General features: G+C 40.4%; 1 protein-coding gene across 6 annotated transcripts in view; it reads left to right on the forward strand.

Moving 5' to 3' along the window:
- The window catches only part of XRRA1 (X-ray radiation resistance associated 1), an 89739-nt gene that overhangs the window by 48740 nt on the left and 16069 nt on the right, over window positions 1-24930 (forward strand). For 5 of the 6 annotated variants that reach the window (XM_060104929.1, XM_060104926.1, XM_060104928.1 and 2 more), the window contains 2 exons: window positions 10287-10327; window positions 13639-13764. The exons of the other annotated variant lie outside the window; for it this stretch is intronic. In XM_060104929.1, coding sequence (XP_059960912.1) covers window positions 10287-10327; window positions 13639-13764 — 167 coding nt within the window. The remainder of the gene's footprint in view (window positions 1-10286; window positions 10328-13638; window positions 13765-24930) is intronic. 6 annotated transcript variants of the gene reach the window in all.

Here is a 24930-nt window from a genome sequence, read left to right on the forward strand (position 1 = left end):
TGGGTCCACTCTTCTTGGTGAGCCTGGCCACAGGTTTGTTGATTTTGTTTGTCCTTTCAAAAAACCAGCTCTTGGTTTTATTGATATTTTTTCTATTCTTTTTTTATTTTATTTATTTCCTCTCTGATCTTTGTTATTTTCTTTCTTCTGCTGACTTTAGGTTTTGTTTGTTTTTTCTAATTCTTTTAGGTTGTAGGTTAGGTTGTCTATTTGGGATTTTTCTTGGTTTTTTTTGAGGAAGGCCTGTATTGCTATGAGCTTTCCTCTAAACTGCTTTTGATGCATCCCATAGATTTTGTATGATTGTGTTTTCATTGTCATTTATCTCGAGATATTTTTTATTTCCTCTTTGATTTTATTGTCGGCCCATTGGTTTTTTAATAGCATGTTGTTTAGTTTCTGTGTAATTGCTTTTTTCTCATTTTTCTTTCTGTGGTTGATTTCTAGTTTCATCCTGTTGTGGTCAGAAAAGATGCTCGAAATAATTTGTATTCTCTTAAATTTGTTGATGCTTGTTTCGTGAACTAATATGTGATTTATCCTGGAGAATGTTCCCTGTGCACTTGAAAAGAATGTGTATTCTGGTTTTTTTGGATGTAGTGTCCTGTAGATATCAATTAAATCTAACTGTCCTATTGTGTCATTTAAGATCTCTGTTGCCTTATTGATTTTCTGTCTGGAAGATCTGTCCATTGATGTAAGTGGGGTGTTCAATTCTCCTACTATTATTGTATTACCATCAATTTCTCCCTTTATGTCTGTTAGTATTTGTTTTATGTATTTAGGTGCTGCTATTTTGGGTGCACATATGTTAACAAGTGTAATATCCTCTTCTTGTTTTTTTTTTTTTTGCGGTATGCGGGCCTCTCACTGCTGTGGCCTCTCCTGTTGTGGAGCACAGGCTGTGGACGCGCAGGCCCAGCAGCCATGGCTCACAGGCCCAGCCGCTCCACGGCATGTGGGATCCTCCCAGACCGGGGCACGAACCTGTGTCCCCTGCATTGGCAGGCGGACTCCCAACCACTGTGCCACCAGGGAAGCCCCCTCTTCTTGTATTGATCCTTTTATCATGATATAGCATCCTTTGTCTTTTTTTATGGCCTTAGTTTTGAAGTCTATTTTGTCTCATATGAGTATTGCTACCCCTGCTTTCATGTCATTGCATGAGATATCTTTTTCCATCCCCTCACTTTCCATCTGTATGTGTCTTTCACCCTAAAGTGGGTCTCCTGTAGGCAGCATATTGTAGGTTCCTGTTTTATTCTCCAATCTGCCACTCTGTGTCTTTTGATTGGAGCATTTAGTCCATTGACATTTAAAGTAATTATTGATAAGTATGTATTTACTGTCATTTAAAATCTTGTTTTCCAGTCAATTTTGTATTTCTTCTTTGTTCCTTTCTTCTTTTTGTTTTCCTTTTGTGGTTTGATGACTTTCTTTTGTATTATGCTTGAGTTCCTTTCTTTTTAGCTTTTGTGAATCTATTGTATGTTTTGATTTGTGGTTACCCTGGTTTTCAAGTATGTTAATCCATATCTACTTGCTTTAGACTGGTGGTCATATAAGCTCAAACACATTCTAAAAGATCTACATTTTCTAACTCCCCTCCCCAACATTTCATGACTTTGATGTCCTATTTTACATCTTCATGTTTATCCTTTTGCTGTTCACTGTAGTTATAATTGCTTTCATATAATTTTGTTGGTTTTTTTTTAATCTATATACTGGCTTATTTAAGTGATCTTCAGTCCTTTTATATATTTACCTTTTCTATTGTGATTTTCCCTTTCCTATATATTCTTGCTTCTTTTCTGTTTAGAGAAAACCTTTCAATATTTCTTTTAAGATATGTTTAGTATTGCTGTATTCTTTTAGTTTTTGCTTATCTGAGAAATTTTTTATTTATTCTTCTATTCTAAATGATAATCTTGCTGGGTAGAGTATCCTAGGTTACAGGTTTTTCCCTTTCAGTACTTTGAATATATTTTGCTGCTCCCTTTTGGCCTGCAAAGTTTCTGCAGAGAAATCAGCTGATGGCCTTATGGGGGTTCCCTTGTAACTGACTTTGTTTTTCACTTGCTGCCTTTAGAATCCTCTCTTTAAATTTTGCCATTTTAATTATGGTATGTCTTAGAGCAGGTCTGTTGGGGTTCATCTTGTTTGGGACCCTCTGTGCTTCCTATACCTGGATATCTGTTTCCTTCTTTAGGTTTGGGAAGTTTTCAGCCGTAATTTCTTCAAATACATTTTAAATCTCCTTTTTCTTTCTTCTCCTTCTGAGATTCCTATTATGCATATATTGGCATGCTTTATATTATCTCATAGATCTCATATGTTGCTTTCATTTTTTTTTCCATTGTCTTTCTGTCTGCTGTTCTGATTGGGTGGATTGCTGTTATTCTACCTTCCAGATCACTTATTTGTTCTATTGCATTATTAGACCTGCTATTCATCGCCTTTAGCTCAGTTTTCATCTCAGCAGTTGAGTTATCTAATTTTGATTGGCTCCTCTTTATAGTTTCTAGTTCCCTGTTACAGTGATCCACATTTCTATTGATAGCCCTTCTTAATTCCCTCAGCATTTTTATTACCTCCTTTTTGAACTCAGGGTCTGGTAGACTGCAGAGGTCTGTTACATTGTTGTTCTTTCAGGGGATTTCTCTTGTTCTTTTAATTGGGAATAACTCCTCTGCTTTTTCATTTTTCTTGTATATCTCAGACTTTATGAATTTAGGAGAAACAGTTACCTACTGTGGTCTTGAAGGGCTGTTTTCATGTGGGAGCATCCCTGTGTAGCCTGCTTGGGTCCAGTATTTTTGGTACGAGGGCTGTGTTTAGTATGGATGCCTGCCACGTCTTTCCTAAGGGTCTGCTGGCCTTTGTCCCCTTGACAAAGAGGGGGTGCGTTTGGTGTTGTGGTGACCAGAGCCTGCACTGGATATTAGGTGGTGCCTCCTCTTTGCTCTTTGGTTGTCTCAGCCCTGTTGGGGGCAGGGTCTGCTCCCCAGCTGTTGGAGTAGAAGCCCTCAGATCCGGTTCTAAGCTGTGGTGTGAGGTAAGCGGGACTGGAGTTCTCCTACTGGGAAAAGAGCCAGTGAGTGTTCTTCCCTAGGAGCTGTCTGCCAGAACGTGTGATTCTATGATGCCACCTGCCACCCTGTGTGAGTGCCCACAAAGATCACTGATGCTGGCATTGTCCTGAATGGTCGCCTCTGCTTAGGAGCTCCGGTATTCAGCTCAGAGGTCCCTTAGGCACTCATGTGCTCTCACAAAGCCGCTGGCACATAAACCTGCAGGAGCTGTGTCCCCTAAGCCCACAGATAGTCAGCTCAGATGGCCCTCAGACCTGTGTGTGCAGTCCTGGCCCCCAAACCTGCAAGTGAGAACCCACCAGAGCTGCATCCCAGGCGCCAGCAGTGGGATTGCCGGTAATCAACTCAGACATCCCTCAGGCGTGCATCTGCTCATGGGCCCACCACGTGCACAGAACCTGCGGCGACCAGAGCCGCACCTGCTGTGAGCACACTGACAATAAGGCTGCTGTGGTGGACCCATGCCCCTCCTTTCCCATGTTGACAGTGGGGCTCCTCTGCTGGACTCACGCTCAGACCTGCATGTGCCCCCAGTTGTGGGCTGGGCCATGCTCCAGATGCTTTGGGCTGTCTCCGCACAGCCAAACCTAGTCCTTTCCCGGGGTCTCTGAAGCCCAAGTTTCAGTACCCAATACGCACACACCAGCAGGCGCGTGTCTCGGGCTGGGAAATGCAGCAGCGTGGCCAGGACCATCTGTGCTGGTCAGTCTCTACACTGTGGGGCTGCAGGCCAGCTCCCACACTCTCCTCTCGGGCCTCTGAATCTCCTTGTCTGTCCTGGCGGACCTCCCAACGGGTGAAGGAGGTTCCCAGGGTAAGGGAAGCTTTCCTCTTTCATAGCTCCCTCCCAAGCATGCAGGTCCCATCCCAATTCCTCTTCTTCTCCCTTTTCCCTTCCTCCTACCTGGTTACATGGGGATCTTTCTTGCAGCTCTGGTTGTGTGAGCTCTTCTGCCAGCTTTTAGTAGGTAATTCTGTGAGAACTGTTGGGGGAGGTGAGCTCCACGTCCCCCTGCTCCACCATCTTGATTGCCTTCTCCATATGTTTTCTATTTACCATGTTTTTTCCTTCTTTTGTGCCTCCTGTGAGCACTGAATGCGTTTTCTTTTAATTCTACTTTTTCTCTAGTTGTTTAAAGTTATACATCTCATTTCCATTTCAGTAGTTACCCTAGACCTTTTAATCCACATATTTAAACTCACCTTTGTCTATCAATACCTAGAATCAACCAAATCCAAGTGTTATTCTTTTTTTTTTTTTTTTTTTTTAAGGAAAGAAATTGGGGCATTTGTAGAGGGACAGATGTTTTTAAAAAATTACATTGACTGAGCTATACTATATAACATTTTACACCTGAAAATTTTCCTGTTGCAATTAATCATATACTTATTGACAATCTGTTGTGTATGAAACACTGTATTATATGGGAGGAACAAAAAGGAGGTAAAAGCAGAATATGTTAGTAGGTGTAATTACAGGTTATAGGAATAGAATCATGAGCATTTTACAGAAAAAAAGTGTCATTCTTTGCCTAGATATTTCTAGGAAAGCCTTAAACATTTCAAGGAATCATTTTCTCTGTCCTTTTAAGTTCCTCAGGTTTTTTTGTTTTTTGGCTTTTTTTTTTTTTTGATTGCTTTGTTTGTTTCTTTTTTTTTTTTTTTTTTTTGAGGGAGAAGCCTTCATTTTTATATATTTTTTTATTTTTATTTTTTTTAATTTTTTGCCTTATAACAAATTTACTCAGTTATACATATACATATGTTTCCATATCCCCTCCCTTTTGCGTCTCCCTCCCACCCTCCCTATCCCACCCCTCCAGGCGGTCACAAAGCACCGAGCTGATCTCCCTGTGCTATGCGGCTGCTTCCCACTAGCTATCTACCTTACGATTGGTAGTGTATATATGTCCATGCTGCTCTTTCACTTTGTCACAGCTTACCCTTCCCCCTCCCCATATCCTCAAGTCCATTCTCTAGTAGGTCTGTGTCTTTATTCCTGTCTTACCCCTATGTTCTTCATGACACTTTTTTTTCTTAAATTCCATATATATGTGTTAGCATACAGTATTTGTCTTTCTCTTTCTGACTTACTTCACTCTGTATGACAGACTCTAGGTCTATCCACCTCATTACAAATAGCTCAATTTCATTTCTTTTTATGGCTGAGTAATATTCCATTGTATATATGTGCCACGTCTTCTTTGTCCATTCATCCGATGATGGACACTTAGGTTGTTTCCATCTCCAGGCTATTGTAAATAGGGCTGCTATGAACATTTTGGTACATGTCTCTTTTTGAATTATGGTTTTCTCAGGGTATATGCCCAGTAGTGGGATTGCTGGGTCATATGGTAGTTCTATTTGTAGTTTTTTAAGGAACCTCCATACTGTTCTCCATAGTGGCTGTACCAATTCACATTCCCACCAGCAGTGCAAGAGTGTTCCCTTTTTTCCACACCCTCTCCAGCATTTATTGTTTCTAGATTTTTTTTTTTTTTTTTTTTTTTTTTTTTTTTTTTTTTTTTTTTTTTTTTTTTGCGGTATGCGGGCCTCTCACTGCTGTGGCCTCCCCCGTTGCGGAGCACAGGCTCCGGACGCGCAGGCTCCGGACGCGCAGGCTCAGCGGCCATGGCCCACGGGCCCAGCCGCTCCGCGGCATATGGGATCCTCCCAGACCGGGGCACGAACCCGTATCCCCTGCATCGGCAGGCGGACTCTCAACCACTTGCGCCACCAGGGAGGCCCCGTTTCTAGATTTTTTGATGATGGCCATTCTGACTGGTGTGAGATGATATCTCATTGTAGTTTTGATTTGCATTTCTCTAATGAGTAAAGATGTTGAGCATCCTTTCATGTGTTTGTTGGCAGTCTGTATATCTTCTGTGGAGAAATGTCTATTTAGGTCTTCTGCCCATTTTTGGATTGGGTTGTTTGTTTTTTTGTTATTGAGCTGCATGAGCTGCTTATAAATTTTGGAGATTAATCCTTTGTCAGTTGCTTCATTTGCAAATATTTTCTCCCATTCTGAGGGTTGTCTTTTGGTCTTGTTTATGGTTTCCTTTGCTGTGCAAAAGCTTTTAAGCTTCATTAGGTCCCATGTGTTTATTTTTGTCTTTATTTCCATTTCTCTAGGAGGTGGGTCCAAAAGGATCTTGCTGTGATTTATGTCATAGAGTGTTCTGCCTATGTTTTCCTCTAAGAGTTTGATAGTGTCTGGCCTTACATTTAGGTCTTTAATCCATTTTGAGCTTATTTTTGTGTATGGTGTTAGGGAGTGATCTAATCTCATACTTTTACATGTCCCTATCCAGTTTTCCCAGCACCACTTATTGAAGAGACTGTCCTTTCTCCACTGTACATTCCTGCCTCCTTTATCAAAGATAAGGTGACCATATGTCCGTGGGTTTAACTCTGGGCTTTCTATCCTGTTCCATTGATCTATCTTTCTGTTTTTGTGCCAGTACCATACTGTCTTGATTACTGTAGCTTTGTAGTATAGTCTGAAGTCAGACTATAGACTATAGAATCAACCAAATCCAAGTGTTATTCTTTAATAAGAAAAAAATCTTAATATGTGTTTACCTACTCCACCCTACCCCATCACTTCCCATAAAGTAATAAACACTAATAATGATTTGAGTGGTTTTAATATTTTTTTAATTGCACATCAACAATTACACTGAGAGACTGAACTCTTAGTTTTACTTACTTCTGTACTCACCACGGCTGCTCATATCTCATATCTTCCTCCTTCTTACATTCCCTATTATGTGTCTGTGTATAACTTAGGAGCAGAGAGTTGATTTAATAATAAAACTCAGGTTGTTAGCACTTTAACCATTAGTCTTTATAAAGCTCCTCTTGCCCTATTTTATTTTTTCTCCTTCATTCTTAATCCCTACCCCCATTTCCCATTTTCATGTAAGTATCTGGTTTTTTTGCTGGGTATATTTTCCTGGATATATGGATGTATCTTGTAAAGTATATATTATTTTGTGCGTAATGTGTTTTTAGTTTATATAATGGTAATATGCTGTTGAGCTCATTCTGTTACTTAAGTTTTTTCACTCAGCACTGTTTTTTTTTTTTTTTTTTTTTTGCGGTATGCGGGCCTCTCACTGTTGTGGCCTCCCCCGTTGCGGAGCACAGGCTCCGGACGCGCAGGCTCCGGACGCGCAGGCTCAGCGGCCATGGCTCACTGGCCCAGCCGCTCCGCGGCATATGGGATCCTCCCAGACCGGGGCACGAACCCGTATCCCCTGCATCGGCAGGCGGACTCTCAACCACTTGCGCCACCAGGGAGGCCCCAGCACTGTTTTTAAGATTGTTCTTATTGCTGTATGCTCATCCAGTTCTTTCCTTTTATCTAATGCATAATATTCCACACTATGCTCTAACCACACTTTAATTCATCTATTTCCTTGCTAATGGACACCTAGGTCGACTACCTTGTGTATGTTTCTTGCATATACCTCTGTGCCAGAGTTTTTCTGGAATATTTACCTAGGAGTGGTTTTGTTGGATCGCAGAATATATGCATATGTAGTTTAAATAAGTGCCACCTGATTGTTCTTCAAAATGGTGGCTCTAGTGTACACTCACACTAGTAGTACATCAGGGTTCCTGTTTCCTTACAACCTTGCCTGCACTTGATATTCCCCAACTTTTTAATTGTTCTAAGTTGTGTTATTTTGTAGATATAAAGTGATATTTCATTGTTTTAATTTCCATTTTTCTGAATATTTGTGATGTTAAATATTTCTTCATTTACTTAGCCATTTGGTTTTCAACTTTTATGAATTGCTATTTCATATCCCTTGATAGTTTTAATATTTTCAATTTCTTCTTTTATTCTGTCATCACCTATCTGTTTAATTCATCTGTGATGGTAGAGATGACATTTTGAAGAGAAGTTCTTAATTTTGATTTACCTAAATGTATTAGTTTGCTAAGACTGCCGTAACAGAATACCATAGGCTGTTTGTTTTAAACAACAGATATTTATTTGCTCATGGTTCTGGAGGCTAGAAGTCCAAGATCAAGGTGTTGTCAGCTTTGGTTTCTTTTGAGGGCTTTCTTCTTGGCTTATAGAAGGCCAGCTTCTAGCTGTATCCTCATTTGGTCATCCCTCTGTCTGAATTGTCTACGTCCTAATCTCCTCTTCTTACAAGGAGACCTTTCATATTGAATTAGGGCTATCCTAATGACCTTATTAACCTTAATTACCTCTTTAAAGGCACTGTTTCCAAATACAGCCACATTCTGTGGCACTAGGGGTTAGGACTTCAACATATGAATTGTGGAGGGGGAAATGACACAGTTCAGTCCATCACACCAAATCTATACAATTTTATCTTATGGTTTATGCCTTTGGGATCTTGTTTGAGAAGTATCTCCCTTTCTCATAGTCACAAAGATAGTTTCCTATTCTGTATTGCTTTTCATTTTGCTGTTTGAATGATTCTTTCAAAGAGGGTTTGCATAGAGTAGATTTTTCTCAGCCCATAAAATGTCCAAAATTACCTTTATTTTGTTATCATACTTGAATGCTAGTTTGCTGAATAGAGAACTCTAGCCTTAAAATAATTTTTACTGAAAACTTTGAAGATATTACTCCATTGCCTTCTAAATCCATTGCTGCCAATGAGAAGTCTGACACCAATCTGATTCCCATCACTTGGTAGGAAACCTATTTTTGCTCCCTGGAATCTCTTAATATTTCCCTTTTTTCCTTTGGAAATTTGACTAAGATGCATCTGGGTGTGCAGTTCTTTTTTGTTTATCCTGTTAGATACTTCGTATTCTTTCCAAGATGGTTTCCATCATCTTGGAAAAATTTTCTTTCTTATCCCCTTTCCATTCTCCATTTTATGAATTAGCTCTTCAAATGGGTCTTTTCTTCTGTACAACACATTTATTAAATCTTTTATTTGATTATCATACTTTAAAATTACAAAATTATTAATAGTTTCTCTTCCATAATGACTGATTTTGTTCTAGAATGAAATAGCCTTTTGAATTCCTTAGAGGACACTAATTATTCTATTTAAAGTTTTTATTCTTTTGGTTAAATTTTCTTTTTTTCAGATGCTAGTTCTTCTTTTATATTTCATAACTTTCTTTCATATTGTTAATTTTCCTCAGACATTAGGAAGTGCTTGATTGTGCATCTTTCTCTTGAACAGTCTCCAGTCTGAAACTTAGAATGCATGTTCTGGTTTCTGGAGTTGCTTCTTGTAATTTTGGAGAGGGCCAGGACATGAGTTTGGATAGAGTGCACCTCAGTTCATCTTTCTAGATATGGGGGCTCTCTATCTGCCCAGAAGATCACTGCTTAGCACCTACACTTGTGACCACGGCCCATCTTTCAGCTAACTCCTACTTTGTTCTTTGCACAAACCTTTCCCAAATTCCTTTCAGACCCTTGTCATAGGAGTTGTTTATGCCATGTGATGTTCCACCCATACTATTGCTTATTTCATTTTAATGTAACCTTCTCTGCATAATATCATTAACATGTGGAAGGGATTAGTCAGGGCAAAGGTGAGCAGTTCCTGCACAGAATCCAGTCCCAGCAGATGCTTTGCTTTATTAGGTTGAACTGAGCTCTTTATTGGCTCATCTTAGTCTGATGATCCCAAGAATGAAATCACTCTGCAGCCTCCTCCTTAGTTACTTATCTCTCCTGAATTCACTGTCTTAACACACTCTGTTTGTACTAATATAACAAATAGTATTTTCAAATTCTCTGACAGACTATCTTTTATATACATTTTTCTCTTCTAAGACAGTTGGTTTGCCTTCTGACCAATACTGACTGCCCAATAGTTCTGAGGCTCGAAAGAGCTTGCATGTTGCAAAGTCAGGAAGAAGGTCAGTGTGGCTGAAATATAGTGAGTGAGGGGCAGTGTAGCATGAGATAAGATTAGAGAAGTAGGCAGGGGCCAGATCAGGCAGGACCTCAAAAGCCTGGCCAAGGAGTTTGAATTTTTTTCTAAGCGCAAAGGGCTTATTACCTGACACATGTCACAGCTGTTCCTCTTCCCAGTTAGCACTGAAGCTCAGGACCAATGAGTACTCCCTCTAGGAGGTATCCTGCTGCATACAGTGGGTGGTAGACCCAGACCCTGGCCTCTCTGGGGGTCAGTTAGCGCTCTCACCAACCTTCATTCTGTTTCTCTTTTATTTCAGAGGTTGTGTTTTCATCTTATCCTGGATTTTCAGCCTCAGAGGTAGGAACTGCCTACTTTATATTTGCATCCTTGAGTCAGAACATTAATTTTAATAAACAAAAATAGGTTAATGGAGCAATGAGAGGCATTTACATATATAACACTGAGGAGGCCCATTCACTGAACCGACCATTTTCCAGGCACTATGCTGGCCTATGGAGATGCAGCAGCAGACTCAACAGACAGGTCCCAGACCTCACACTACCCACAGACTAGCTTCCATTGTTCTCAGATGCTGTTCAGTAGTAATGGTTGCTGCCTCACGTGATCAAGCTGCCATTGAAGTGAGGCTGCCACCAGGATGAAGCCCAAAACTCCCTAACAAGAGACCCTGCCCCAAAGCTAGAGTGAAAAAAAACAAAACAAAACAAAAAACCCCAAAGCTAGAGTGAACCTGGCCAAACACACCACCATCCGGGGTCTAATCCTTAGTGTCACAGGCCTAGACACTTGATTTTTGTCAGCACAGAAAATTGTCTTTTCTCTCAGGGTAGATGCTCACTAAGCAAGCTCATGAAGACTGACACGGTAACTGAAAATTAATTTATTTATTCATTTATTCATTCATTCATTTATAGTAAGAAGTACCACTATACAGTTAGCCAACCTGTATCCTTGGGACACAACTCAGTATACCTCCTCCCCACACATACAACTGGGTGAGAAATTATATCAATTGCTATATTATTGCCACTTAACAAACCAACACAGTTGTTGATTTCAAACAATAGCAATTTATTATTTCTCACAATTATTTGGGTTGGTTAGGTGGTTCTATTGGTGTTTAGCCAAGGCACATGCCTGAAGCTGGCTGGTTAGCTGGGAGCTGGACTCATGGACAGCTGGCACGGCTTGGCATCTTTTGTTGCCTTTTCATCCTGGACTTCTTTACAGCATGGTGGCATCAGGGTTCCAAGAGAGCAAGGCTCTGAAATTCAAACAATGGCATTTTCTGTTGGGCAAAGCAAGTCATAAGGCCAGTATATTCCTGCAGTACAATTCTGATGCTAGTCACCTGAAATTAGCATGCATCACACAAGTTAAGGGCACAGTCCCCAGTAAGACTGCCCTCACTTCAGACACTAGCTGTAAGTTTGAGGGTCCCCAGGCTACTTGACCTACTGGCAATAAATTCTAAAGTTCCAGTGACCCCCTCGGGTTCAAAAATTTGCTAGAACGACTCATAGAACTCAGGAGAGCACTATACTTACAATCGCAGTTTGACTATAAGGGATACAAATCAGAATGAGCCAAATAAAAAGACACATAATGAGGGCTGGGAGGGTTCGAAACACAGAGCCGCTTTGCCCTCTTACTGTGGAATGAGAGTGTGTCACCCTCCCAGCACATCTGATGTGTTCACCAACCAGGAAGCTCACTTGAGCCTCAGTGTCCAGCGCTTTCATTGGAGTTTCATTACATAGCCACGATTGATTGAACCATTGGCCACATGATTGAACTCAGTTTCTAGCCCCTCTCCCTTCCCCAGAGGTCAGGCTGGCTCGAATTCCAATCCTCTGATCACATGGTTGTCTTTATAGTATGGCCAGCTGCCATCCTAAGTCACCTCATTAGCATGAACTCAGCTATGATCCAAGGGTCATGCATAATAAAGATACTCCTATCACTCAGGGTTTTAGAAGGTCAGTGCCAAGAACCCAAGACAAAGACCAGACAAATTCTTTATTATACAGCAGCAGGTCTAGTTTCAAGGGATTAGAGATACAGACTCCACGTCTGAATGGGAGGAGCAGCAGGGTCACACGAGGGCATGCATAAGGGATAGAGGGGCTTGTGGCCACAGAATTAGGTTGCTTAGTGCTCAGATCCCAACTGTGTGGCATCTGAGAATGTAGAGAGTGAGTTGAATGGTTGAAACTTGTAGTGGCCTATCAATGTCAGATACAGCCCCCTCTAAGACAGGGCCCTTTCTGTCCCCAGCGGAGCCAGTCATGCCCTCAGATCAGGACATTCCGGCCCCCTGGACAGGGCTAGATAATCCCCAAGCCTGTCTGGCTTTTTCTTCTCTGTGCTCCAGTCTGACTTGCCCCCTTTGGCTCACACAGCCTCGCTCCAGGTAGGGAATTGCACAGTTGAGGAGATACCTTACCAGACTGCCACCACATTCCACTCATCCTCTTGGAGGTTGCATTTGGATTTCCTTGAGAGGAGAGTTCCCAAGCACCGGTTTTTGTTTTACTGTCACCCGTGACTTATCTGTCTCACTTGTGGCTGTACAAGTTGGACCCCAGGAGGGGACAAAAATACTTGGCCAATAGTAGGTGCTCCAGGGACTTCCCCAGCGGTCCAGTTGTTAAGACTCTGCCTTCCAGCACAGGAGGCGTGGGTTTGATCCCTGTTTGGGGAGCTAAGATCCCACATTCTGTGGGGTGGCCAAAAACTTAAAAATAAATAAATAAATAAATAAATAAATAAATAAAAAGGAATTGCTATTAAAAAAAAAAGTAGGTGCTCCACAAATGGTCATTGAATGAGCAAAGGAAATTTAAGTGACTTGCTCAAGATTACACAGCAATTAATGGAGCTTAGATGACTCTAGTTCATCTGAACCCAGTCATTAGCCCAGCGTCTACCCTGTGATTTCCTTTGGCTCCATCTAACTCAAGGAATCAGTGAGTGAACTGAGTTTGGCATGGTTAATCCAGCGACTTTCATTTTCTACTTGATCAAACATGTTGACCCTAAGGCAGGCTGAGTTGTGCTGAGAGACCATGACGCTGCAAGTGAGCCAGATGCACTGGCCACACCCAGGCCCCACAGCCTGCCTGAAACCGTCCAGGACTTAGATGTAGTTTTATCTCGGCACGAAGAGCCTCCACTGTAGGATGTGGACTGGCCCATCAGAGCAGGTGTTCAAGGCTCAGGTCACTCCTGCTCTGTCTCCTCACTAGGAAAAGTCCCCTTAACAATGCAAGCTCTGCCCTTTCACCTTCTGGAGAAATTTTAACCCAACTGTATAGAGGGGCAAGTTCAGGATAAGCCGCTATAGGGCAGAAAGTGGGAGGTGAGAGCCAAGAGCCTCAGCAGTGGTACACTGCTGTATTGTACTTTGGCTTCAGAGAACTTGAAACTGGAACTTTGGGTACCAGAGAACTAGCTGACCATGTGACATAGGAAACTTGGAGCCAGAACTCTGGGCCCTTGATGACATCCCCCCTTATGACCCTGGATGTCTCTTTTGACCCAGTCTCTAGAATGGTCATTCTTTCCACTACACTCCCTAGGAAGGGTCTGTTGGCCCACTTCTTATCACCAGGGCACTTTGACTTTGACTTTCTTTTCCTTCTAAGACAACCAAGGTATGTGCACTTCCTCCCATATTCGAGATTCTTCCCGTGAAGTCACTGAAGGCGAGGAACCAGACGCTGGCCCTGCCCTTCCCAGAGCTGAGGTACCTTAGCCTGGCCTACAACAAGGTGACTCTCTGCTTCTCTACCTCTTTCCTCAGGGGCACAGACGGGAGGGTGGGGTGTGAGCTGCTCTGGCCTGAAAGCCAGCCCTCCCATTCCCTTCATCAACAGTATGCAGGCTCAGGAATTCTCAGGGTTGGGGGAAGCAGAGGGCATGCAGGCCAAGGCAGGAGTCCATTCATTCAGTCACAGATATTGATTTAACACTTAACGTGCCAGGCTCTGTGCCAGGCACTGGGGACACAGCTGTGCAAAGAAAGATTCAGCCTCTGAATCTGAAGACTGATACTGGACAAATAATCACAATATAAGACTGCTTAGTGTTATGAAGACATTCACAGTGCTATGAAGTACGTGACAGGGCAGGGGGTCTCACCTAATATTTGGGATCAGGGAAGGTTCTCTGCAGAGTGGTGTTTAAGCTGAGATGGGAATCAGTGAGTTTATTGAGGTGAAGACTGAGGGTAGAGTGAAGTGAGAAATGTTCTAGCCTATGGGAACAGCAGATGTAAAGTCCATGGGACAGATTTAACATGTGTTTTCCTTAACATGTTTTTGTTTTTGTTTTTTAATTAATTAATTTATTTATTTATTTATGGCTGTGTTGGGTCGTCGTTGCTGCACACGGGCTTTCTTTTAAGTTGCGGCAAGCGGGGGCTACTCTTCGTTGCGGTGCGTGGGCTTCTCATTGCGGTGGCTTTTCTTGTTGAGGAGCCTGGGCTCTAGGTGCATGGGCTTCAGTAGTTGTGGTGCATGGGCTCAGTAGTTGTGGCTCGTGGGCTTAGCTGCTCCATGGCATGTGGAATCTTCCCGGACCAGGGCTCAAACCCATGTCCCCTGCGTTGGCTGGCGGATTCTTAACCACTGTGCCTCCAGGGAAGCCCCCCCTTAACATGTTTTATGTTAACATATTTTTCCAAAAGCCATGTCCTATAAAACTTCCAGTAAACCCCACTAATTGAGCCCTACTCAGGTGTGAAATGCAGGCAACTTTTAAGGTACTCTGCTTACATTCCTTCTGAGGCAAGTGGTTAATACAGCCAAACTTCCCGGGTGTTTTCTTCTGAGAGTTATAATTTTAGCTGTAACATTTAGGTCTTTGATCCATTTTGAGTTAATCTTCATATATGGTGCGAGATAGGGGTCTGGCTTCATTCTTTTGTATGTGGATATGCAGTTTTCTCAACACCATTTATTTATTTATTAAAATAAATTTATTTATTTATATTTGGCTGCATTGGATCTTCATTGCTGTGCGCGGGCTTTCTCTAGTGGCAGCAAGCGGGGGCTACTCTTTGTTGTGGCGCGCGGGCTTCTCATTGCAGTGGCTTTTCTTGTTGTGGAGCATGGGCTCTAGGCACGCGGGCTTCAGTAGTTGTGGCTGGCGGGCTCTAGAGCTCAGGCTCAGTAGTTGTGGCGCACGGGCTTAGTTGCTCCACAGCACGTGGGATCTTCCCGGACCAGGGCTCGAACCCGTGTCCCTTACATTGGCAGGCAGATTCTTAACCACTGCACCACCAGGGAAGTCCTTCAACGCCATTTATTGAAAAGACTGTTCCTTCCGCATTGAGTGGTCTGCTCACCCTTGTTGAAAATCAGTGGATCATAGATGTATTATGGGTCCTCGTTTCATTCTTGAAACTGGTAATTTGTGTCTTTTATTGATCCAAAATAGTTAGAAGTTATCCCTTTTATTGACTTAAAAAAAACCCACTAAGCTAAGTGCTGGTTTCTTTGGATTTCTCTATAGTCTGTTTTCCATTTCATTGATTTCTGCTCATAACTTTATTTCTGTCCTACTTACTCACAATGAGCTTAATTGGCTCTTCTTTTTCTAGTTTCATAAATAGTATAATATTAGATCACTGATTTAGACCTTTCTTCTTTTTAATATAAGCATGTACAGCTATAAATATCTTCTTTAAGCACTGTTGGAGCTGCATCCTGTAAATTGTGTCTTGATTTTCATTCAATTAAAATATTTTAATTTTTTTATGATTTCTTCTTTGACCCTTGGGTTGTTTAAAAGTGAGTTGTTCTATTTCCAAATATATGGGGATCTTCTAGATAACTTAACATTTGTTGAGTTCTAATTTAATTCTATTGTGGTCAGATAACATAATCTGTAAGATTTCATTCTTCTGAAATTTATTTAAACTTATTTTATGGTCCACCCTATATCCTAGCTTGGTGAACGCTCTGTGTGCACTTAGAAAAAAAATGTATATTCTGCAGTTTTGGGGGATAGTGTTCTATAAATATCAACTAAGTTCAGGTGGTTGGTGGTGTCACTCAGATCTTTTATGTACTATTGTTTTATGTGTTCTATTAATTATTGAGAGCAGTATGCTAAAATCTCCAGCCATGATTGTGCATTTGTTTATTTCTCCCTTTAGTTCTGTCAGTTTTTGCTGCGTGTATTTTGAAGCTCTACCCTCGGGTACCTATTCATTTAGAATTTTTATATCTATTTGATGTGTTTATCCTTTTGTTATTGTGACTTGTCTTCCTTTGCCTCTAATAATGCTCCTTGTTTTAATGTCTGTTTTGTCTGATTTTAGTATAGGTGCACAGCTCTCTTACGCTTACTGTCTGCGTGGTGTATCGTTCTTTCCTTTTACTCTCAACCTATTTATAGCTTTGTATTTAAAGTGTGTCTCACTGAGACAGCATATAGTTGGTTCTTGCTGGGATGCTGGAGCATTTTCTCAGCATTCCTGCTCTATGCTCATCTTGCAGCCTTTTCTGTGTTCCTACACCTCAGGGGGTTTATCTCCACACACTTGTTCCTCCCCCAGCAGTGACTGCTTTTGCTTGTTACTTAGTGCTTGCTAGTCTGGTGGTAGCGTGCCAGTGGGAGGGCCCACCCCTTGTCTTAAGTAGGCCCTGGGTTCCTGTGTCTCAAGGATGGACTCTTCTCAGTGGTCCTACCCCTGTCCCAGCAGTAGGCGACTTCTAATGTAATGGGCCAGGTTGAATCCCTCCCCTACCCCAGGAGTAGCAGGTTTTAATTTTTTCCCTCCCCAGATGCAGGGCCCTGGGCCCAACAGGGTTTGCTGACCTTCCTCAGCAACTTAAGGCTTTTGTTCACTAGGGAGCAGGGTTGGCAGGGCTTCCTGCCTTTCCTACAACGGCAGCTGCTCTCCTCCTCCAGGCCTATACCCCAAGGAAGGCTTTCTCCAGTCTCCCTCACTGTGTCCAGTCTTTTGCCTACAAGTGGGCATGAATTCCCCTTGTGTCTGCAGCTCTCAGGCGTTCTATTCTCCTACTGTAGCCCACACTTGGCCTTTAGCAATTCATTAAAAATTTTAGCTGACTTCTTCTTAAATACTTAAATGCCACTCATCATCTTTTCCTCCCACGTTCTGCCACAGGTGAGCCAGGGTCCGTGTCCCATCCCTCCTTGGAGGTGCCCAACTTTCCTTATATTTCAGGCCACTTGATTGCCCTGAGACCTTAGCTCTCTGTTGGACTCAAGAAAAGTTGTGTAGGTGTAGGTTATTCAGTTTTTGTATTGTTGTTAGGAGGTGAGCAGCAGTCTTTCCTTTTTTCTACATTTCACTTGAGTTTTTAAACATTTTTCTTTATGAGAGTTACCCCCTTACATATATCTTTTTGTCTGTGATCTGTTGTCTACTGCCAGAATGTAGGTTCTTTTGAGAGCTGTGACTTTGTTTTGCTTACAACTATTTCACCATCTTTTCAAATAGCACCTGATACATGTTAGGTGCTCAGTATGTTTGTGAGATGAGTGACTGATGTTCTGATCATGTCAAGGAGTACTCAGGCAACCTGTGTTGAAATTAATATTCAATTTATTAAAGTTAAAAATTTTTAAACCAGCTATGCCTTCAAACAGAACTTACATACATCTAGAATATTCACTTAGAAATCTAGTAATTTTGGGGGCCAAAAGTAAAATAATCACTTTCACTCCACCTTTAACTAATATCTACTTACTTCATAAGTTTGACTATTAAGTTATATTCACCCTAACCCAATGAAAAATTGGGCAGAAATTGCAAGGTGTCATTGGAATCTGTATTTATTTCCAGGGGCATTAAACTCACCTTATAAGGAACAGGCTAACCTGATGGTCAAATTCTGCTTACAATAATCAGCCAGAATCCTAAGCCTGTATCTTTCAGCTGGGACTTAATTTCACAGAAAATATGACACATGTGCCCTGGGTATCTTTCAACTTTCCACCAGTTTTTTTATATATATATAAATTTATTTATTTATATTTTTGGCTGCGTTGGGTCTTCCTTGCTGCGTGCGGTAGTTGCGGTGAGTGGGGGCTACTCTTCGTTGCAGTGCGCGGGCTTCTCATTGCAGTGGCTTCTTGTGGAGCATGGGCTCTAGGCGTGTGGGTTTCAGTAGTTGTGGCACACGGGCTCAGTAGTTGTGGCTCACGGGCTCTAGAGCACAGGCTCAGTAGTTGTGGCGCACAGGCTTAGTTGCTCCGCAGCATGTGGGATCTTCTCAGACCAGGGCTCGAACCTGTGTCCCCTGCACTGACAGGCAGATTCTTAACCACTTCGCCATGAGGGAAGTCCCTCCACCAGTTTTAATTGTAACTTTCTTCAACTTTTTAGCTACCTGATTTGGATGGATGTAATTTTGCATCCTGACAAAATTAAATTCTCCATCCCCCATTTTGTGGTGACTGCTTCTTGACTACTTGATTTGCACAAAAGCGACTCTGCACCCTCTTTAACCATCATTATATAGACATTTATCAACACATATTAGGTTTCTTCGTAGATTCATCTTCCTTCCCTCTTTTTCTACAGTCTAGATAAGAAGTCAGCAAAACTTATTCTGTAAAAGAGACAGATAGTAAATATATTACTCTGTCACAACTAGTCAACTCTGCCCTTGTAGCACAAAAGGCAATACATAAGTGAATGAGCATGGCAATGTTCTAATGAAACCTTATTAAACAGATAGGGACCCAGATTTTGGCCAACAGGCTATATCTGCTGACCCTGGTTTTTGTATATTCTTTGGCTAAGAGTGATTCTTACATTTTTAAATGGTTGAAAAAATCAAAAGAAGAATAATACTTCATGACCCATGAAAATTATGTGAAATTCAAATTTCAGAGTCCATAAATAAAGTTTTGTTGGAAGAGTCACCGCACTTACTTATGAATTGTCTATGGCTGCTTTTATGCTACAACAGCAAAGTTGAGTAGTTGCAACAGAGACCGTATGGCCTGCAAAGCCTAAAACATTTATTATCTGGCCTTTGACAGAAAAGGTTTGCTGACCTCTGGTCTAGATGATCAAATGTCAAAGTCCTTCAAGGCCTACTTTGAGTCCCTTTTCTCCTCTTACTCTGTGTTTTCTCCCGAGGCTGGCTTCACATACCCATTGCCCATGACCAATGCCTCACAAACTTATAACTCCTTTATACACGAGACCAGTGTATCTACTGTCTACTTGAATTTCTACTTGGAGGTCTAAAAGGCACCTCCAAAAACACATATCCAAAGTGAATTAATGATCTTATCAATTCAAAAATGGATGTTCTTCCATGATTCCATATCGTAGTCAATAGCTGAGTTACTTGAGCTATTGACTCCGTTCAGGTGCTTGAGCCAAAACCTGGTTGTCGTCTTTGATACTTCTCTCTCCTGTACATCCTTCCTCCCCACCCATATCTAGTCCAAGTCTTGTCAAATTTAAGTCTCCATATTTCTTTTTTTTATGGAATTATAGTTGATTTACAATATTGTGTTAGTTTCAGGTGTATAGCATAGTGATTCAATATTTTTGCAGATTATATTCCATTATAGGTTATTACAAGACTGAGTATAATTCCCTGTGCTATACAGTATATCCTTGTTGCTTATCTATTTTATATATAATAGTTTATATTTCTTAATCCCATACCCCTAATTTGTCCTTCCCTGCTTCACTCTCTCCTTTGGTACCACAAGTTTGTTTTCTGTATCTGTGAGTCTGTTTCTGTTTTGTATATACATTCATTTATATTATTTTTTAGATTTCAATAGAAGTGATATCATACAGCATTTGTCTTTCTCTGTCTAACTTATTTCACTAAACGTAATATTTTCTACGTCTATCCATGTTGCTGCAAATGGCATTATTTCATTTTCTTTATAGTTGAGTAATACCGCCAGTTTACATTCCCACCAATAGTATACAAGGGTTCCCTTTTCTCCACATCTTCTCCAACGTTTGTTATTGGTAGACTTTTTTTTAATATTTGTAATTTATTGATTGATTGATTGATTGATTGATTGCTGTGTTGGGTCTTCGTTGCTGCCTGCAGGCTTTCTCTAGTTGCAGTGAGCAGGCGCTACTGTTCATTGTGGTGCACGGGCTTCTCATAGTGGTGGCTTCTCTTGATGCAGAGCATGGGCTCTAGGCATGCGGGCTTCAGTAGTTCTGGCTCACTGGCTCTAGAGCGCAGGCTTAGTAGTTGTGGTGCATGGGCTTAGTTGCTCCGCAGCATGTGGGGTCTTCCCAGACCAGGCTCGAACCTATGTCCCCTGCATTGGCAGGCAGATTCTTAACCACTGTGCCACCGGGGAAGTCCCATGGTAGACTTTTTGATGATAGCCATTCTGACAGATGTAAGGTGATATCTCATTGTGGTGTTGATTTGCATTACTCTATTAGCGATGTTGAGCATATTTCATGTGACTGTTGGCCAGCTGTATGTCTTTGGAAAAAGTCTATTCAAATCTTCTGCCCAGTTTTCAATTGGATTATTTGGGTTTTTTTGATAATGAGTTGTATGAGCTGTTTGTATGCTTTAGATATTAACCCCTTGTTAGTTGCATCATTTGCAAATATTTTCCCCCATTCCACAGATTGCCTTTTTGTTTTGTCAGTGGTTTCCTTTGCTATGCAGAAGCTTTTAAGTTTAATTAGGTCCCATCTGTTTATTTTTGCTCTTATTTCTTTTGCCTTAGGAAAGTGATGCAAGAAAATATTGCTATAATTTATGTCAAAGAGTGTTCTATGTTCTCTTCTAGGACTTTTATGATTTCAGGTCTTACATTTAGGTGATTAAACCATTTTGAGTTTATTTTTGTATATGGTGTAAGAGAATGTTCTTTTTTTGGCTGCACTGCGCAGCTTGCAGGATCTTAGTTCCCTGACCACGGATTGAACCTGTGCTCTCGGCAGTGAAAGCATGGAGTCCTAAACACTGGACTGCCAGGGAGTTCCCAAGAGAATGTTCTAATATATATATTTTTTCTTACATGTAGCTGTCCAGTTTTCCAAGCACCACTTACTGAGGAGACTGTCTTTTTTCCATTTATATTCTTGCCTCCTTTGTCGTAGATTAATTGACCGTAGGTGTGTGGCTTTATTTCTCAGCTTTTTATTCTGTTCCTTTGATGTATGTGTCTGTTTTTGTGTCAACACCATGCCATTTTTGATTACTATAGCTTTATACTATAGTCTGAAGTCTGGGAGGGTTATACCTCCAGCTTTGTTCTTTTTCCTCTGGACTGCTTTGACAATTCTGGGTCTTTTGTGATTCCATATACATTTTAGTATTATTTCTTCTAGTTCTCTGAAAAAAGTAATGGGTATTTTGATAGCGATTGCATTAAATCTGTAGATTGCTTTGGGTAGTATGGCCATTTTAACAATATTAAAACCTTCCTATCCTCCAGCATGGGATATCTTTCCATTTCATTGAATCATCTTTAATTTCCTTCATTGATGTTTTACAGTTTTCCAAATACAGGCTTTCACTTCCTTGGATAAGTTTATTCCTAGGTATTTTTTGGATGCGATTAAAAAAATTTTTTTAATTGAAATATAGTTGCTGTACAATATTATATAAGTTACAGGTGTACAATACAGTGATTCATCATTTTTAAAGGTTGTACTCCATTTATAATTACTATAAAGTAATGTCTGTATTCCCTGTGTTGTACAATACATCCTTGTAACTTATTTTATACCTAATAGTTTGTACATCTTTCTTCTCTACACCTATATTGCCCCTTTCCCCTTCCCTTTCCCCATTGGTCACCACTAATTTGTTTTCTATATCTGTAAGTCTGCTTCTTTCTTATTATATTCATTAGTTTCCTATATTTTTTAGATTCCACAACTAAGTGATATCATACAGCATTTGTCTTTCTCTGACTTATTTCACTTAAAATAATACTCTCCAAGTCCATCTGTGTTGCTGCAAATGGCAAGATTTCATTCTTTTTTATGGCTGAGTATTAGTCCAGTGTGTGTGTGTGTGTGTGTGTGTGTGTGTGTGTGTGTGTGTGTGTACCACGTCTTCTTTATCCATTCATCTGTTGATGGTCACTTAGGTTGCTTCTATATCTGGCCAGTTGTAAACAATGCTGCTATGAACACTGGGATGCATGTACCTTTTCAAATTAGTGCTTTTGTTTTTTTCAGATTTTTACCCAGGAGTAGAATTGCTTGGTCAATGGTAGTTCTATTTTAAGTTTCTTGACAAACCTCCATACTGTTTTCCACAGTGGCTGTACAGTTTACATTCCCACCAACAGTGCATGAGGGGTTGTCTTTTCTCTACATCCTCTCCAACAATTGTTATACTTGTGTTCTTTTTGATGATAGCCATTCTGAGAGGTGTGAGGTGATATCTCATTGTGGTTTTGATTTGCATTTCCCTAATGATTAGCAGTGTTCAGCATCTTTTCATGGGCCTGTTGGCCATCTGCATTTGCTCTTTAGAAAAATGTCTTCAGTTCTTCTGCCTATTTTTTAATCAGGTTGTTTGGTTTTTTTGATGTTGGGTTGTATGAGCTATTTATATATATATTGGATATTAATCCCTTATTGGTCATATCATTTTCTCCTACTCAGGAGGTTGTCTTTTCCTTTTTTCAGTAGCTTCTATTGCTATGCAAAAACTTTTAGGTTTAATTAGGTTCCATTTGTTTATTTTTGCATTTATTTCCTTTGGTTTAGGAAACAGATCCAAAAAAATATTGCTATGATTTATGTCAAAGACTGTTCTGCCTTTGTTTTCCTCTAAAAGTATTATAGTATCCAGTCTTACATTTAGGTCTTTAATCCATTTTGACTTTATTTTTGTATATGGTGTTCGAGAATGTTTTAACTTCATTCTTTTACATTTAGCTGTCCAGTTTTCCCAGTACCACTTATTTGAAGAGATTATCATTTCTCCATTGTATATTCTTGCCTCCTTTGTCATAGATTAATTGATCATAAGTGCATGTTTTTTTTCTGGGCTCTCTCTACCGTTGCATTGATGTCTCTTTTTATGCCAGTACCATAATGTTTTGATTACTGTAGCTTTGTAATATAGTCTGAAGTCAGGGAGCATGATTCCTCCAGATCTGTTATTCTTTATCAAGATTGTTTTGGCTATTTGGGTTCTTTTGTGTTCCAATACAAATTTTAATATAGTTTGTTCTGGTTCTTTGAAAAATGCCATTCATATATTTTTTTGAATTTTAATATCCTTATTGGAATATAATTGCTTTACAATGTTGTGTTAGTTTCTGCTGTACAACACAGTGAATCAGCTATATGTATACATATATCCCCATATCCCCTCCCTCTTGAGTCTCCCTCCCACCCTCCCTATCCCACCCCTCTAGGTCATCAGAAAGCATCAAGCTGATCTCCCTGTGCCAGCTTCCCACTAGCCATCCATTTTACATTTGGTAGTGTATATATGTCAATGCTACTCCCTCACTTCATCCCAGCTTCCCTTTCCCCCTGTGTCCATTGATATCTTGATAGGGATTGCATTGAATCTGTAGATTGCCTTTGGTAGTATGGTCATTTTAACAATATTGATTCTTCCAATCCAGGAACACGGTCTATCTTTCCATCTGTTTGTCGTCTTCTTTTTCTTTCATCAGTGTCTTATACTTTTCTGAATACAGTTCTTTTGCCTCCTTAGGTAGGTTTATTCCTAGATATTTTATTCTTTTTGATGTGATGGTAAATGGGATTGTTTCCTTAATTTCTCTTTATGATAGTTCATTGTTAATGTGTTGGAATGGAACAGATTTCTGTATATTGATTTTATATCCTGCAACTTTACTGAATTCAGTGATGGGTGCTAGTAGTTTTCTGGTGGTGTCTTTAGGATTTTCTATATGTACTATTGCATCAACTGCAAATGGTGACAGTTTTACTTCTTCCTTACCAATTTGGATTCCCTTTATTTCTTTTTCATCTCTGTCATAGCTAGGACTTCCAAAAGTATGTTGAATAAAAGTGGCTAGAGTGGACATCCTTGTCTTCTTCCTGATCTTAGAAGAAATGCTTTCAGCTTTTCACCTTCAAGTATGATGTTAGCTGTGGGTTTGTCATATATGACCTTTATTATGTTGAGGTACATTCCCACTATGCCCACTTTCTGGAGAGTTTTTATCATAAATGGGTGTTGAACTTTGTCAAAAGCTTTTTCTGCATCTATTGAGATGGTCATATGGTTTTTATTCTTCAATCTGTTGATGTGGTGTATCACACTGATTGATTTGCGTATATTGAAGAATCCTTGCATCCCTGGGATAAATCCCACTTGATCATGGTGTATGACCCTTTTAATGTATTGTTGGATTTGGATTGCTAGTATTTTGTCGAGGATTTTTGCATCTCTGTTCATCAGTGATATTGGCCTGTAATTTTCTTTTTTTGTCATATCTTTGTGTGGTTTTGGTATCAGGGTGATGGTGGACTCACAGAATGAGTTTGGGAGTGTTCCTTCCTCTGCAATTTTTTGGAATAGTTTCATAAGGATTGGTGTTAACTCTTCCTAAATGTTTGATAGAATTTGCCTGTGAAGCGATCTGGTCCTGGACTTTTGTTTGTTGGACTTTTAAAAATCACAGTTTTAATTTCAGTACTGGTAATTGGTCTGTTCATATTTTCTATTTCTTACTGGTTCACTCTTGGAAGATTGTACCTTTCTAGGAATTTGTCCATTTCTTCTAGGTTGTCCATTTTATTGTCATGTAGTTGACTGTAGTAGTCTCTTATGATCCTTTGTATTTCTGTGGAGTCAGTTGTAACTTCTTTTTCATTTCTGATTTTATTAATCTGAGCCCTCTCCCTTCTTTCCTTGATGAGTCTGGCTACAGGTTTATTAATTTTGTTTTTCTTTTCAAAGAACCAACTTTTAGTTTCATTGATCTTTTCTATTGTTTTCTTC

This window comes from Mesoplodon densirostris, chromosome 7 (assembly GCF_025265405.1).
Source record: "Mesoplodon densirostris isolate mMesDen1 chromosome 7, mMesDen1 primary haplotype, whole genome shotgun sequence".
In the NCBI taxonomy this organism is placed as follows: domain Eukaryota; kingdom Metazoa; phylum Chordata; class Mammalia; order Artiodactyla; family Ziphiidae; genus Mesoplodon; species Mesoplodon densirostris.